At 40.9% G+C, this 15325-nt stretch overlaps 1 protein-coding gene across 1 annotated transcript in view; it reads left to right on the forward strand.

Moving 5' to 3' along the window:
• Ube3c (ubiquitin protein ligase E3C) overlaps positions 1 to 15325 on the forward strand; it is a 103510-nt gene that overhangs the window by 82714 nt on the left and 5471 nt on the right. Inside the window, exons 20-22 of the mRNA XM_057782998.1 lie at positions 4302 to 4490; positions 4595 to 4661; positions 9180 to 9310. Coding sequence (XP_057638981.1) covers positions 4302 to 4490; positions 4595 to 4661; positions 9180 to 9310 — 387 coding nt within the window. The remainder of the gene's footprint in view (positions 1 to 4301; positions 4491 to 4594; positions 4662 to 9179; positions 9311 to 15325) is intronic.

Below are 15325 nucleotides of genomic sequence, written 5' to 3' on the forward strand. Positions count from 1 at the left end.
AGTTGGTAGGCATCACGATAGCCAATTGTAGAATATTATATTTGTCCTAGGAAGAAAAACAGTTGTTTTCTGCCCAACCTTGGCACAGCAGCATATAACCTGTCTTTTGTAGTATGTGTTAAGTGTTCCCAAAACTTAGAAAACTCCTTAAAATGCTTGCAAAACTGTACATACTGATGGATGTAGTAATTCTAGCACCTGAGAGACTTAAGGCAACAGACTAACAGATTCTAAGCTAGATTGGTCTATATCCAGAATTTGTCTCAACAAAGAGCAGAAAACATACGTCATCCTCATAAGTGGATCATTACTAGCCACCAAACAAAATGTGAGCTAAGGAAGCACAAATTATAAGCTATGAAGTATTAACAAGCATGACTTAAAAGTTATAGGTAGAAAAGTTGGAGCTAGAACCCAGGCGTGTGCTAGGCAGGCCCTATGCCTCCAGACAGCATTGTTAGTCCTTGATGTACAGCAGCAATCTTTTTCTGAGTTCAGAAACTGGGTTAGTAACAAAGTTTGTTCTTCTTGTTTGTTTGTTTTTTGAGACAGGAATGATCTCAGTATGTAGCTCTTGACTGTTCTGGAACTCACGATGTAGACCAAACTGGCCCCAGTCTTACAGAGATCCACCTGCCTCTACCTCCCAAGTGCTGAGATCAAAGGCATGTGCTAACACACCTAGCAATTTTTTTTTTTAATTTACATTGTTACTTGTTTCTGATGTTGGTTATTCAAAGGTAATCAGTGCATGAAATACAAGTATGTATTCACATAGTAAAGTGACTGTAGAGAAAAAGTCAATGTGTATTTCAAACATCTAGAAGAAAGGAATTAGGTTGCTTTTATCATTGAAAAAATGATAAGTGAGCCAGGCAGTGGCGGTGCACGCCTTTGATCCCAGCACTCAGGAGGCTAAGACAAGCGAATCTGAGTTTGAGGCCAGCATGGTCTACAGAACAAGTTCCAGGAGAGGCTCCAAAAACCAAAAAGGAACCCTGTCTCAAAACAAAACAAAAAACTTTGTGGCTATGTGTTTAACCTGACTTTAATATGCAGCAAACATCATGACATCACATTATATAGGAACCCATAAATGCATACTTTTTTGTTTTTAATATATCAAATGAAAAATAAATTTAGGGGGTTGGGGAGAAATTTCAGTTCATAAAATGCTTGCTGCTCAATTATGAGGCCCCCATGGCCCATGTAGAAAGCCAAGTGTTGTAACCTGGAAACATCCTGGGTGTGTTCTGTGCCAAGGTTCCAGAACTCGCCAATCAGTCACACCTAGGGAATAAACTGTAATCCTAGCACAGAGGGCAGGGGCAGGATTGGCTGGAAGGTGAGGTTTGTACCATCATAAGGATGTTTTCTTTGTATGGCCAGTATGTATGCTACTGTTGCCCTGTATCTTGGCAGCATGATCTCTTAGTTAAGGTTTCTGTTACTGTGGTAAAACACTGACCAAAAACAACTTGGGGAGGAAAGTGTTTATTCGTCCTGCAGTTTATAGTCTGTCTTCTGGGGAAGTCAGAGCAGGAACTCAGAAAGAACCCAAAGCGGGAACTGATGCAGTGGCAATAGAGGACTGCTGCTTACTGGGTGGCTTCTTGTGGTGTGCTCAGCCTGCTTTCTTATAGAACCCAGGACCACAGGTCCAGGGATGACCCCACCCACAATGGTCTGGACTCTCTCACGTCAGTCACTAATTAAGAAAATACCTATAGGCCAGTCTGATGGCCTATAGTCTCAATTGAGGATACTTCTTTTCAAATGACTCTATCCTATGTCAAGTTGATCTAAAAAAAAAAAAAACTAGTCGGCACACTTGATTAATACTGTGAGGTGATCCCTGAGGCAGCTACTGGTGGCATAGAATTTTCCACTGATTTAAGAAGTGATAAATGCTGATGTAGAAATTGCTATACCAAAGATCTCATGAGAAGAGTACAGAAGTACCAATCTAAGGGACTTCTGCAGAAGTACTTAGAAGCAGAAAACCCTCTGTGGGCCATGTGCCACTACTCTTCCTCTGTAAAGTAGCAGTTCTGTTCCTAGTGTATTTCCTTAGTGTGAACAGTCTGCCAGTTCTTAGTCTAAAAATGAATTTAAAGTTTAGCTGCTAATTTATGTGTGTTTACTGGCGGAAAACGCCAAGGGTGTGACCACACCATAAGTAATCATGAATAGTGGGAATAGAGTCATAAAACCTTGATTGGTGTCCTCAATTTTCTTGGCTATATGACCTTAGATAAGTCACAGGGCCTTCCCTGATGTGGGAGCAGCTGTGGTGGTATCACAGTTGACCCTCAGAAGTCCCAGAGGAAAATGCCTACAAGGAGAGCTTCCTTGTGGTGCCTTTTCATTGCACTGCTGGGGGTGGAACCCAGAGTCTCATGATGCTGGCCATTTCCTCTACCACTAAACTATGCCCACAACCTTCTGTCCAGTCTTCAAAGGGTGCCTTAATGTTTCTATCAAACCTAGAATTGTGGCGCATTTGGGTGACTTTTAAATAAACATAGATGTTTAGATTTAGTCTGAGGGATTTTAAAGGTAGTATCACCACTTTATTAAGATACTAGAAATTTCACTGTTGTCTTACTAGGCAAGATAATTGGTGGTCTTGGAAGTCCATTTAACTGAAAACTTGATTGTTTCTTTGTCTTCACATCATACAATCACATTATCATCTATTACCTTCCTTAATCCATTTAAAGGAAGCAATGTTTTTATATATGGTAATATAATAGCCAGCCTCTGGAGGCTTGGTTAACAGATGAACTGTCAGCTGAATACAAGGAGAGGAATTAAGGTAATGAACAGTCCTCACTCAGCCCAGAGACAATGGCTTGAAAGCCCATTGTAAGATTTGATGGGTCCCAAACTGAAAAAGCAAATTAGTAAGAAAGATTGAATGTCTAAAATGTGAGATTCTGCAGGAAGGAATCAGTCAAGTTTAATACTCAAGTTTAAAGCTGCATAACTTTAATAAAATGGCAATTAGACCACTCTGCCGTCCAGTACCAGATACAGATAAGTAAAGTTCTTCACCTCACATTGAAATACCTTTATAAAAAGTGGTATACTTGGGGGTATAAAAGCCACTACTCAGCTCATAGTATGTTCTTGTTATTCTGGAGATTTAATGGAGCCATGAAAAAAAGTAAAGCTGGAGTGGTGGTGTTGCCAGTAGTTCTGTGATTTACATTATAAGCACCCTACAGCCAGAACTTGCCTCCTGCTTTCCCAGACACTGATCCCATTTCAGACTGTCGTTCTTAGTTCACTAGCAGTGAATGTTAATGTGAATACACAAAAATGATTTTGCTCTTTTATTGTGTATCTCCACCCTCTCACTGCCAGTATGTGGCCCAGGATAGCTTAGAATTAGCTGTCTGCCTTTGTTTTCCAAGTGCTAGGGTTCCAAGTGTGCAACCCTACCCTTGATTATTGTATGTTCTTTATTCACAGAATAGGCAACCTCCACTAACCCCAGAAATGTATTTCTTTTACATTGTTATAAACAAGGCATTTCAGAGCATGCTCTTGTAGCTGATGGTACCGCATCTCTGGTGACCTGTGGTGGTCTTTTCTGTATGTGAAAGTTTACACAGTCATAGCACCTGCTGCTAAGGCAAGGACTCACTGCAAGGTGAGAGTTACATTTTCACTGCACTACTTTCATACTGATCCTGCCATGACAATTACAGAGCTATTCTTCATGTTCATTCTAAACTTAGAAACACAGTGTAACTGCATTAGGATTGGGAGGGTTTGTCTTTTTCTTTATATTTTGGTTTGTTTTGAATTTTGTTTTTACAGTTTTCTCTGTGTAACTCAGTATAGACCAGGAATCTTCCTGCCTCAGCCTTCCTAGTAATGGAATTAAAGGCATTTCAATATATCTTACTCCTTCCCCCCTCAAAAATAATTTACCACTGTCCTTAAATCAAACATTTTACAGTAGAGACAACATTCTGAAAATGTAAAACGGAGTATGATGACTTTTTATTCTCCAGAATGAGTACCTTGTCTCGGGACTCAAATCACCCTCTGATTCATAAGTTTGCCCTTAATGGCTCTACTGTTTTTAAATGAAGTATAATAATTCCATTACTGCATGATTCCTTAGTGCTGAGAGATGACAGGATGCTTAATGGAAGGAAAGACAGAAAGTGCTGCCTCTTGCCATGGCTGTCCTGTGAGCTTGTGCTGCTGTTATGTGTTGGATTCTTGTTTTCTGGAACTTTGTTTCCCTGTTGAACCCTCTAGAACCCTGTGCTTTATGTTCACAGGTGGTTGAACTAAAATTTGGTGGGAAAGATATCCCAGTAACTGGGGCCAACCGCATTGCCTACATCCACCTGGTGGCTGACTACCGGCTGAACAAGCAGATTCGACCACACTGCCTAGCTTTCCGCCAGGGCCTGGCCAACGTTGTGAGCCTAGAGTGGCTCCGAATGTTTGACCAGCAGGAAATTCAGGTGCCATACATAGCTACTACTATCAAAGACCATTGCCTCAGGAAATAAGACACTTTCTGAAAAATCTCCCTTTGGGTTTACAATTTAACCTTTTTCCCCCCCAGGTATTAATTTCTGGTGCACAAGTTCCTGTAAGTCTGGAGGACCTAAAATCCTTTACAAACTATTCAGGTATGTGGCACCACATTTAGGTGTACCTTCCCCATAGGTCAGCTATCACCGCAATCTCTTACATGGGTTGTGTACTCTGAGACACAGGACACTGCTCCATTTCTATCTGTCCACCTTACTGTTAAGAGCTCTTCTCAGTCATTTGCAGGGCTACCAGCAAGTACAAGTATGAACTTTTTCTAATTTTTATAGTGTTCTGTACCTTGTGTATTCTCTTCTTCATAACCTTTTACTTATACTCATAGACATTTGGTTGTTTCCATTCTTGTTTTTAAAGGAGGTGTCATGGTGGTACATGCCTTTAATCTCAACAGTTAGGATCCTTAAGCAGATGGATCTCTGTGAGCTCTAGACCAGCCTAGTCTATATAGTAAGTCCCTGGACAGCCAGGGCTATATAGAGAGACCTTGTCTCAAAGGTAACAACAGTAAAAAGGGGGTGATAAACTAGCATAGCACTCTATAGTTAAATGTGCTTAATATGTGTGAACCTCTGGCTTCAAGCTCCAGCACAGAAATAATTAGTTGAATGAAAAAATACAATAGTACTAATGATTCGATTATCAAAAGACAAACACTAGTAAAGACTGGAAAATTAGATTCAGAGATTAGCAAGTAGTAAGACCACTTTCTGCCCAGGCATGAGAATCTGAATTCACATTCCATGTACTCACATTTTTTAAAAAAAGGTGTGCTGGGATTAAAGGCATGTGCCTTTATGGGTAGTGGGGAGGTTAGTTTTTAAGTAATCTATTTTAATTGATTTATGTTGCGTGTGATGGTGCATACCGTTAATCCCAGAATGTATGGGGTAGAGGCAGGGTGGTTGTCTGAGTTTGAGGCCAGCCTATAGTACACATAAAGACTTTCAGGCTAACTAGAGCTCCATACTAGGACCCTGTCTCAAAAGGGAAGTTGATAATATACGGATGGTTGGGAATGCCAGAAGATGGAGAATTCAGAGCCAACATGGGCAACTTAGCAAGACCCTATCTTAATATCAAGAAAACAAAAAAAGCAATTATCTCAGTGGTCAGGTGCTTGCTTGCAGGTTTCCCAAGACTCTAGGTTCAACCTCCACTTTGAAGAGTGTATAGGAGACTGATTAGCAAGATTATATTCTGGGTTAATAAATCAGATAGGAGCCAGGAGGTGGTGGCTCACGCCTGTAATCCCAGCATTTAGGAGGCAGAGACAGGCAGATCTCAGTGAGTTCGAGGCCAGCCTGGTCTACAAAGCGAGTTCCAGGACAGCCAGGACTGTTACACAGAGAAACACTGTCTCAAAAAACCAAAATAAAATAAAATCAATAAGATGGGTTTCTGAAAACAAATACAACTCAGCAAAACATAGGCTTCTATACATAAGAATTGATCATTCTGCTGGGCATGGTAGAGCACACCTTTAATCTCAAGAGGCAAAAGTAGGTGGATCTCTGTGAGTCTGAGGCCATCCTGGTCTACAAAGTGAATTCTAGGATAGCCAGGGCTGTTACACAAGAAACCCTGTCTCTTGACTGGAGAATGGTGTAGGAAGTCCGTCTGACTATGTGTTGCTTTCATTGGTTGAATAAAGAAACTGCCTTGGCCTTTTCATAGGGCAGACTTAGATAGGCAAAGTAGACAGAACTGAATGCTGGGAAGAGGAAGGCAGAGAGAGAGGGAGCCGCCATGAAGTCACCAGATCAGAGATGCTGAATCTTTCCCAGTAAGCCACACCTTGTGGTGATACACAGATTAATGGAAATGGGTTAGATCAGGATGTGAGAGTTGGCCAAGAAGAGGTCAGATATAATGGGCCAGGCAGTAATTAAATTAATACAGTTTCTTTGTGGTTATTTCGGGGGTTAAGCTAGCCAGGCAGCAGGACTCAGCCCGCTCCTCCATACTACAGGAGAAATAGCTCAATAATTAAGAGCAGTGACTGCTCTTCCAGAGGTCCTGAATTCAGTTCCCAGCAACCACATAGTGGCTCTCACAACCATCTGTAATGGGATCTGATTTCTTCTTCTGATATGGATGAAAACAAAGCACTCATATGCATAAAATTTAATTAAAAAAAAAAAGGAAAAAGAAGGGGGGGAGGAGAAGAAGAAGAAAAAAGAGAACAACCCTGTGTGGAGAAAAAAAGAATTGATCATTCCACTGACTGCATCAAAAATTATAGACTACAAATGGACCCAGTAGTGTAAATATAAGGCATATATAATGAAAACTGCAAAAGAAGTTGTAGGAAATTAAAGGAGATCTAGCAGGGCAGTAGAGGCACACCTTTAACCCCAACACTCAGAAGGCAAGGGTAGGTGGATCTCTAAATTGAGTTCAAGGCCAGCCTGGTCTACTGAGTCAGAAACTCTCAAAATGAAACAATTAGAAAATGAAAGAAAGGAAAAAGGAAATTCAAGGAGAGCTAAATAAACAGAAAAACTGTTTTCTTTGACTGGAAAACTAATATTATTAAAATGGTAATTATCTCCAAATTGACCTATTAATTCAATCTAATTGTGTGATTTTATGTGTCTGTTTTGCTTCCAATGTATGTCTGTGCATCACATGTTTACCTGGTGCTCACAGAAGCCAGAAGCATCAGATTCCCTGGAGCTGTTTGGCTGGAGAGATGGCTTAGTGGTTAAGGATACTGGCTGCTCTTTCAGATGACATGGGCTCATTTCCCAGCACCTACATGGTAGCTCACAACTATACTCTAGTTCCAGGAGTCCCCCTTTTGCTATCCATGTATAATGTATGCACATGATGTGCATGCATGCATACATACATACATACATACATACATACATACATACAATATACATGGGGGGGGGAGCTGGAGAGATGGCTCAGATGTTAACAGCACTGGCTGTTCTTCCAGAGGTCCTGAGTTCAATTCCCAGCAACCACATGGTGTCTCACAACCTTCTGTAATTAGATCTGGTTCCCTCTTCTGGCATGCAACCATACATGCAGGCAGAAGACTGTCCATATAATAAATAAAATTTAAAAATAGATATGAAAAATGTAACTTTTAAATTAAGAAAAGAAACCCAGCTGGTTGGGGTGGCATATACTACTAGTAGGATTTACTGTGTTCAAGGCAAATCTGAGCTACAAAGTGAGACTCTGTATCAAAAACAGAAATTAGCAGGTGGAATGGGAAGAGAAAGGAAAGGAGAGAGAAGGAAAAACCCAATTCAGGCTACTGTGTTCTGTTAAATGGCGTTTTGTGTACACCATCTGTTAAGGTAGAGACAGAGGTCAGAAATGACTGTAGGATCTTTGTGAGAAAATGGAAATGTTCTAAATCTAGTTATGTTAGTCACTTAAATGTATATGTTTATTTGTGTGTGTGCATTTGTTTCTTCTGTAGTTGTTGCTTTAAACCCGAACTCTAAACTTACATAAAAGCAAATAATGCCAAAAGTCATAGTGTCTACACTCTCAAGTCATGTGTTTAAGAAAATGCCATTGTTCTGACCTTTCTTTGCCAAGAACTTGCCCTGGGTTGTTTGACCTTCCTTGACTTGCACTGAGAGTTTATACCTTTAAGGATCCCAGCTATTCCAGTAAATAGATTTAAAATAGTACCATAGTCATTTTGGTGCCAATTAATGCACTTAAGATACCTTATTGATGTTATTTCTGTAGTGGATTAACAATGAGGGAACAATATATAGCAATTATTTTAGTCTTAGAAAGCACTTAATGAGATTAAAAACTATAAGTAGCAGATAGTACATTTTAGAATTGTGTCTAATCACAGGCAGGCTGGTTGTCAGCTATACTCTGAACCTTATTATCAGAAGAAGAGGCAATAAAATTATGAAGACATGGAGATCATATTGGCCAAATGCCTAGCTCTCTGAGAAATAAGATGTGTCTACCGTTTTAGATGTGTAGCCAAGTGTCAGTTCCTACCCAGGAAGGAGTTGTTGGTTTCTAGCATTCGTTAGGCATTTCATGTTCTCATCATGCTTATTCTGGCTCACAGTTGCTCTGTCATGGTTGGTCACATCTGCCCTCCACCAAGAACCAGAGGCACGTGTCTTAGTTTGGGTTTCTATTGCTGTGAAGAGACACCATGACCATGGCAACTCTTAGAAAGGAAACATTTAATTGGGGTGGCTTTCTTACAGTTTCAGAGTTTTAGTTCATTGTCATCATGGCAGGGAGCATGGCAGTGTGCTGGCAGACATACTGCTGGCTACATCTTGACCTGCCAGGAACAGGAAGTCGACTGACACACTGGGCGGTATTCCAAACATAGGAAACCTCAAAGTCTGCCCCCACAGTAATACACTTCTTCCAACAAAGTGGCACCTCCTAATAGTGCCACTTCCTGCAAGATTATGGGGAGCCAATTACATTCAGACTACTGCAGCAAGTATCTTCCAGTTTGGCTCTTAGTAAACCCACTCTCATCTCTGAAAGTTCCCTCAAAACATGGGTGTCATACTTCCAAGTTTGTTGCTCCTGCTTTTGCATTGATTTTATTTTTAATGCATAATGTGCTCATTTTGTCATAGGGGGCTATTCTGCTGATCATCCTGTCATTAAAATCTTTTGGAGAGTTGTAGAAGGTTTCACTGATGAAGAAAAGCGCAAGTTACTCAAGTTTGTAACAAGTTGCTCTCGCCCGCCTCTCCTGGGGTTTAAGGTATGCATCTTTCATGCTGTTTATTTTCAACCATGCAGGCCTGGCCACTCTACGTTTGTTGTCTTTTGTCCTATTGTAAGTACTAGGTGCTGTGATAATTGTACTTAGGATTGTATCTAGAGAGCCTGTGTTCAGATAGGCTGCCTTCAGTTGAAATCATCAGCCTCAGGTCGTGGTGATCCTTTTCCACTCTCAGTTGAAGAATATACAGCCTAAACATTGGTAATGGTTGTTACTACCACTTGCTTTACATTATCCTAGCCTTGTTTGATTACTTCTGAAAATTAGTATTAATCTCACATAACTTGGCCTACCTGTTATTTTTAGTAGTTAAAGTTATTGTGGGTTTGGGGAAGTAGTTCAATTAATTAGTAAATACTAGCCATGCAAGCAGGAGAGGCTAAATTCATTACATAGTATCTACCAGGCAAGGTGTTACATGCCTTTAATCCCAGCACTCAGGTTGACCATGACTTTGATATCTGTGGGTTGGAGGCCAGCCTGATCTAATAGTGAGTTCCAAGGTAGTCAGGGCCGGTGAGACCTTGCTGTCTCCAAAACAAAACAAACAGATAACCAGTATTCAAATGCTGGGCTTGTAACCCAGCACTAGAAAAGTAGAGACCAGGGCCAGCCAGTCAAGCTGAATTAGCAAGCTTGAAGTTCAGTGGAAGACCTCCCTCAAAACATGAGTCAAAGGCCAGCATGATGACTTAGCTAGTAAAGTCACTTTCCCTGCCTATTTGTCTGCTTGAGTCTAACCCTGGTTCAGTACTGTGCTTTGGTGATGCTAGCACTCCCACAGTACATTGGGAATTGGAGACTGGAAGCTCCCAGGTAACTGACCTTGGTATGCAATGCAGCAGAAATAAGGCATTCTGCTTTGAAAGAAGGAGAGAATATATTCCTTAAAGTTGTTCTCTAACCTTAGTATATACTGTACTATATACACACACATTTTATTTATATATATCAGGTGGGGGGCAGTCAAGGAAGTCACCCAAACTCTTGCATCTACATACATACTCATACCCACCCAAACAACATATCACACACAAAAAAGGTTGCTTGAGAGACATTTAGTGATATTTCCTATATTCATTATAAAATAATATGAAGCAGCATACATACTTAAGGACTATACATAGTGGAGCCAGCAGGGTCTGTTAAAGAATCTCACTGAGAAAAGGCACTTGTGCTCAATCCCCCAAACCCATGTGATAGAAGGAAAAAAACAAGCTCCTGAAGGTTATCCTCTGACCTCCACACCCTTGCTTACACACATATATCATGCAAACACACACAACAAATAAGTGTATTAAAAATTTTTAGATGGACAAAGTGGTGTACACCTTGATCAGAGCACTTGGAAGGCGGAGAGGCAGGTGGATATCTATGATTTCCAGGCCAGCCAGAGTTATATGGTAAGATCCTATCTCAAAAACAAAGATGGCTTAGGTGTTCATACACGCGAGTGTGTGTACATACACATATGGAACCAGCATGATTATCCAGTGGTTAAACTACTGCTAAGCCTGTTGGACTGAGTTCAATCATTCCTCAGGATCCCCGAGGGTGGGTGGGTGAGTGAGTGAGTGATTGATTTTTAAAAAATAATATACTTGGAGCTGGAGTAATGACTTGGAGGTTAAGAGTACTGACTGCTCTTCTAGAAGTCTTGAGTTCAGTTCCCAGCAACCACAGGGTGGCTCACAACCATCTATAATGAGATCTGGCTCCCTTTTCTGCCATGCAAGCACACATGCAGAACACTGTATACACAATAAATAAGTAAATCTTTAAATATTAATATGCTTAATGAACAAAAGAGAGACCCCAATTTCAAACAAAGTTGAAGGCAAGGACAAACACCCAAGGCTGTCCTCTACCCCCGTACATGTGCTGTGGCAAAATTGGAAAAGACTTTCTTTGCCCACTTTAACCACTGACGTGACCATGTTTGCTCTATAGTTTTGAGTCATTTCAAAGCAGGTTAGGGGCATTTCTTTTTCCCTCTTATTGGATATTTTACTTAATATTTCCCTAAAATGGGTATTCCTGTAAATCACCACAATTCATTGATCAGCAGTAGAGAATTTACCCATGATGTATTAACACCATGGTTTAGAGTCTGACTGTTCAATCTAAAACTCTAGCAGCATTGGAGAGCTTGTTAGAAACAGACATTTGTATTCCCTTGGGACCAGCTCCCTTACACTGCCGTGTGGAGCTAGGTAGCCATGTTTTTAACCTCTTCCAAGTATCTGAAGCTTGGTGAAGTGATACCGCTTGTCCCTTAATGTCCTGTTGTAATAAGAGCGGCGGGGCTGCGTCCCCGGCACCCGGCCGCCCACATGGCTAGTTTATGCCCCGAAATAATTACACGGAAACTGTATTCTTTTAATCACTGCCTGGCCCATTAGTTCCAGTCTCTTATTGGCTAGCTCTTACATATTGATCTAACCCATTTCTAATATTCTGTGTAGTACCACGAGCTGGCTTACCAGGAAAGATCTTAACCTGCGTCTGTCTGGAGTGGGAGAATCATGGCGACTCCTGACTCGGCTTCTTTCTCCCAGCCTTCCATTCTGTTTACTCCACCCACCTAAAGGTTGGCCAATCAAATGGGCCAAGGCAGTTTTTTTATTAGTTAACCAATGACCTTCCTCCATCAATGTCCCTTGTAGAATTTGTCTTCTAGGTAAGGATCTAGTGCAATGCTACACAGGGCATGCATGGGCATGATTTTTTTTGTTTGGTTTTGTTTTATGGCTCTGTAGTTCAGGCTACCCTTCAACTCACTATTTGACCCAGGCTGGCCTCCAACTCTTCAGTTCTGCTGCCTTGGACTCTTGAGTGCTGGGATTTGGGGTCTATGTTACCTTACCAGGCTAGGTATGTTCTTTCGTTTCCTTCCATCTAGGTATACACCGATTCTTTTGACAGTGTTTTGGGTGTCATTTTAAGTAGTGTGCTTAGGATAAATGACAGCATTGGTTATGATGACCCAACCTGCAAGAAGGCCAAGGGTCATCTGGTAATGGACACCATGAACTGAAGATATTCAGAAATTTAAAAGAAACAAATTACTGTAGTATGAATCAGAAAGTGTGAGCATTGACATCTTGCTGTGACTTCTACCACATGAAATACCCTTAAAGGCAGAGCTCTAAAAATAGATGTAGGGCTGAAGGCAAAAAAGGAAAAACTCATTGAGGGTGTAGACGTGTTCCAAACACAGATAGTGGGGACAGTGGCACAAATGTAGCAGTTTTCTAGATTACTGAATTATAAATTTAATGACTAAATTCTAAAGTAGGCAGATTGCAGTTTTTAAACCGTTTTTTAAAAATGGACAATGAGCTGGGCAGTGTTGCGCATGCCTTTAATCCCAGTACTTGGAAGGCAGACACGGCTTGTCTACAAAGCAAGTTCTAGGATAGCTAGGACTGTTACACAGAGAAACCCTGTCTCAAAAAAACCACCAAAAAAAAAAAAAAAAAACCAAAATCAAAAAACAGAACAGTCGGTCAGTAAAACATCTCAGTCAGTACTCAGATGAAAATTGAAGGAAGATCTGCACAACTGCCAGAAGCTAATTTTTCACAGGAAGCAGCTGTCTGTACTGCTGGGTTTAGGGACAGTAATGAGAAAGATCTGTTCAGCTGGGCAGTGGTGGTGCACGCCTTTAATCCCACCACCTGAGAAGTAGAGGCAGGTGTATCTCTGAGTTGAAGGTCAACCTGGTCTACCTGTTTCAGGACAGCCAGGACTACACAGAGAAACCCTGTCTCCAAACAAAAGGGAAAAAAAAAGGAACATCAAATAAGTAGGGCAGTAATCATGTGAGTCTTCCAAGTTACTGAAACAAGGTAAAGAACCAGTTATATTGACAGAAATAGAGAGTAAAGATTATATCAGGTGAGCTGGAGAGATGCTCAGCAGTTAAGAGCACTGGCCACTCTTGGGACTCAGGTTCAGTTCCCAGCAATATGACAGCTTACAACCATCTATGTAACACCAGTTCCAACGGATCTTCTAACCTCTCTGATGGTACCAGGCAGTGTGGTACACAAACATAATGCAGGCAAGACACCCACACACCTAAAATTAAAATAAGTCTTTTAAAAAATGACAAGATTGAATGCTAGTATGATCTACAAAGTGAGTTCTAGAACAACCTAGTTACACAGAGAAAACGTATCTTAAAAAGCAACAACTACAAAAAAGTTGTCAAAAATCATGAAAGAGAAAATATAAAAACAAGAAAAGCATTAACTCTTCAATTAAGAATGTACTAAGGCTGAACTCACCTATGAAAGAAAAAGCTACATGGTAATGCATATCTGTAATCCGGTACTTTGTGAGGCTGAGGCAGGAAGTTTAGTGGTTCCAAGCAATCCCACATAGTATATAGCAAGATCCTCTCTTCCAGAAAAGAATTCCATATTAGTTTTTACAGTTGTCATGTCAGACATCAGAGTTTACAAAGCATGTTGACCTTGTGATTCTCGGAGGTGCCTCTGAGTATTCCAGAGCAGACAGACACAGAGAGGGAGGACGGGCGTAGATCTCTTGTGGTGCAGATAGCAAGAAACTCACAGAACACCTCGGTGCCCAGTATTGGGGCAGAATAGCATCTGCTAAAGCTAATTAGAACTTAGTATGTTTAATAAGTAGGATTGTTGCAGAAAAAAAGAAATCATTAAATGCTGTAGAAAAATTGTTAAGTTACCATCAGGCCACACAGTAAATTGATTTTTTTCTTTCTCTGAATTAATGCAAATTCTCATTGTATTGTATTTAATTATGTATAAAGTACTGCCCTTGACTCAGACTTTAGTAAAGAACATTTTTTTACTTTTAAGACTCCCAAGTAGGAAACCCAATTAGCATTATGAAAGAAATAATAAAATAGGACATTTTCTTGGCAGTGCTGACACACACCTTTAATCCCAGCACCCAGGAGGCAGAAGCAGTCAGATCTCTGAGTTTAAGACCAGCCTGGCTACTTAGTGAGTTCCAGGACAGCCAAGGCTACACAGAGAAACCCTGTCTCCAGAAACCAAAAGAAGGACAAGGGGAAGGAGGGAGGGGAGACGTTGTGGACTGACTCGACATTCACAATGTTTCACTGTGAAGGGTATCTAGAGCTTTCCTGACCGTGCCATCAAATACTTCTGTCTTGTTTGTGGTAGGTTTGTTTTGTTGGTGGTGGGTTTCGGTTTTTTTGTTTGTTTTTTTGAGACAGGGTTTCTTTATGTAGCCCTGACTGTCCTGGAACTCACTCTATAGACCAGGCTGACCTCAAACCCAAAAAGATCTACCTGCATCTGCCTCCTGAGCGCTAGTAATTTTTGTTGGTTTGGTTTTGGATTTTGTTTTTTGTGGGTTTTTGTTTGTTTTTTGAAACAGGATTTCTCTGTGTAACAGCCCTAGCTGTCCTGGAACTTGCTCTGTAGACCAGGCTGTCCTCAGACTCATAGAGATTCACCTGCCTTTGCCTCCCAAGTGTTGGGATTAAAGGTGTGTCAGCACCAGCGAACAAATCTATGGTGTCTTTATTTTTATCCTCAAGTGTGTGAGAAACTGGCTGCCCTTGTGTACTCAGAACTGCATCCTTTGCTTCCTATTTATGAGAGATACATAGTGGCACAATATGTTGTAATTAAGGATAAAATGAGAATGTTTTGTTCTTATGTTTTGTTTTGGAGACAGTATTGCTACTGTATTTCAGCCAGCTTCTGTTTCACTGAAACAGAACTTAAAGTTGTCCAGGATGGCCTGGGATTTACAACAGACCTCTTGCCTCAGTCTCCCAAGTACTGGAATTTGCAGGTATACCACCCCGCACTCATACCCCAATAAAGGTTTTAGTTTATCTAGGTCTTGTTTGTTTGAGACAGGGTCTCTTGTTTTGTAGCTCAGCCTCCCAAGTGTTTGGACTAAGGACATGTACCACCACACCTGGCCCTTTCCAGGTAGTGTTCTTACCCAGTTGAGGAAAACATAAAA

This window comes from Chionomys nivalis, chromosome 1 (genome assembly GCF_950005125.1).
Source record: "Chionomys nivalis chromosome 1, mChiNiv1.1, whole genome shotgun sequence".
Classification (NCBI taxonomy): domain Eukaryota; kingdom Metazoa; phylum Chordata; class Mammalia; order Rodentia; family Cricetidae; genus Chionomys; species Chionomys nivalis.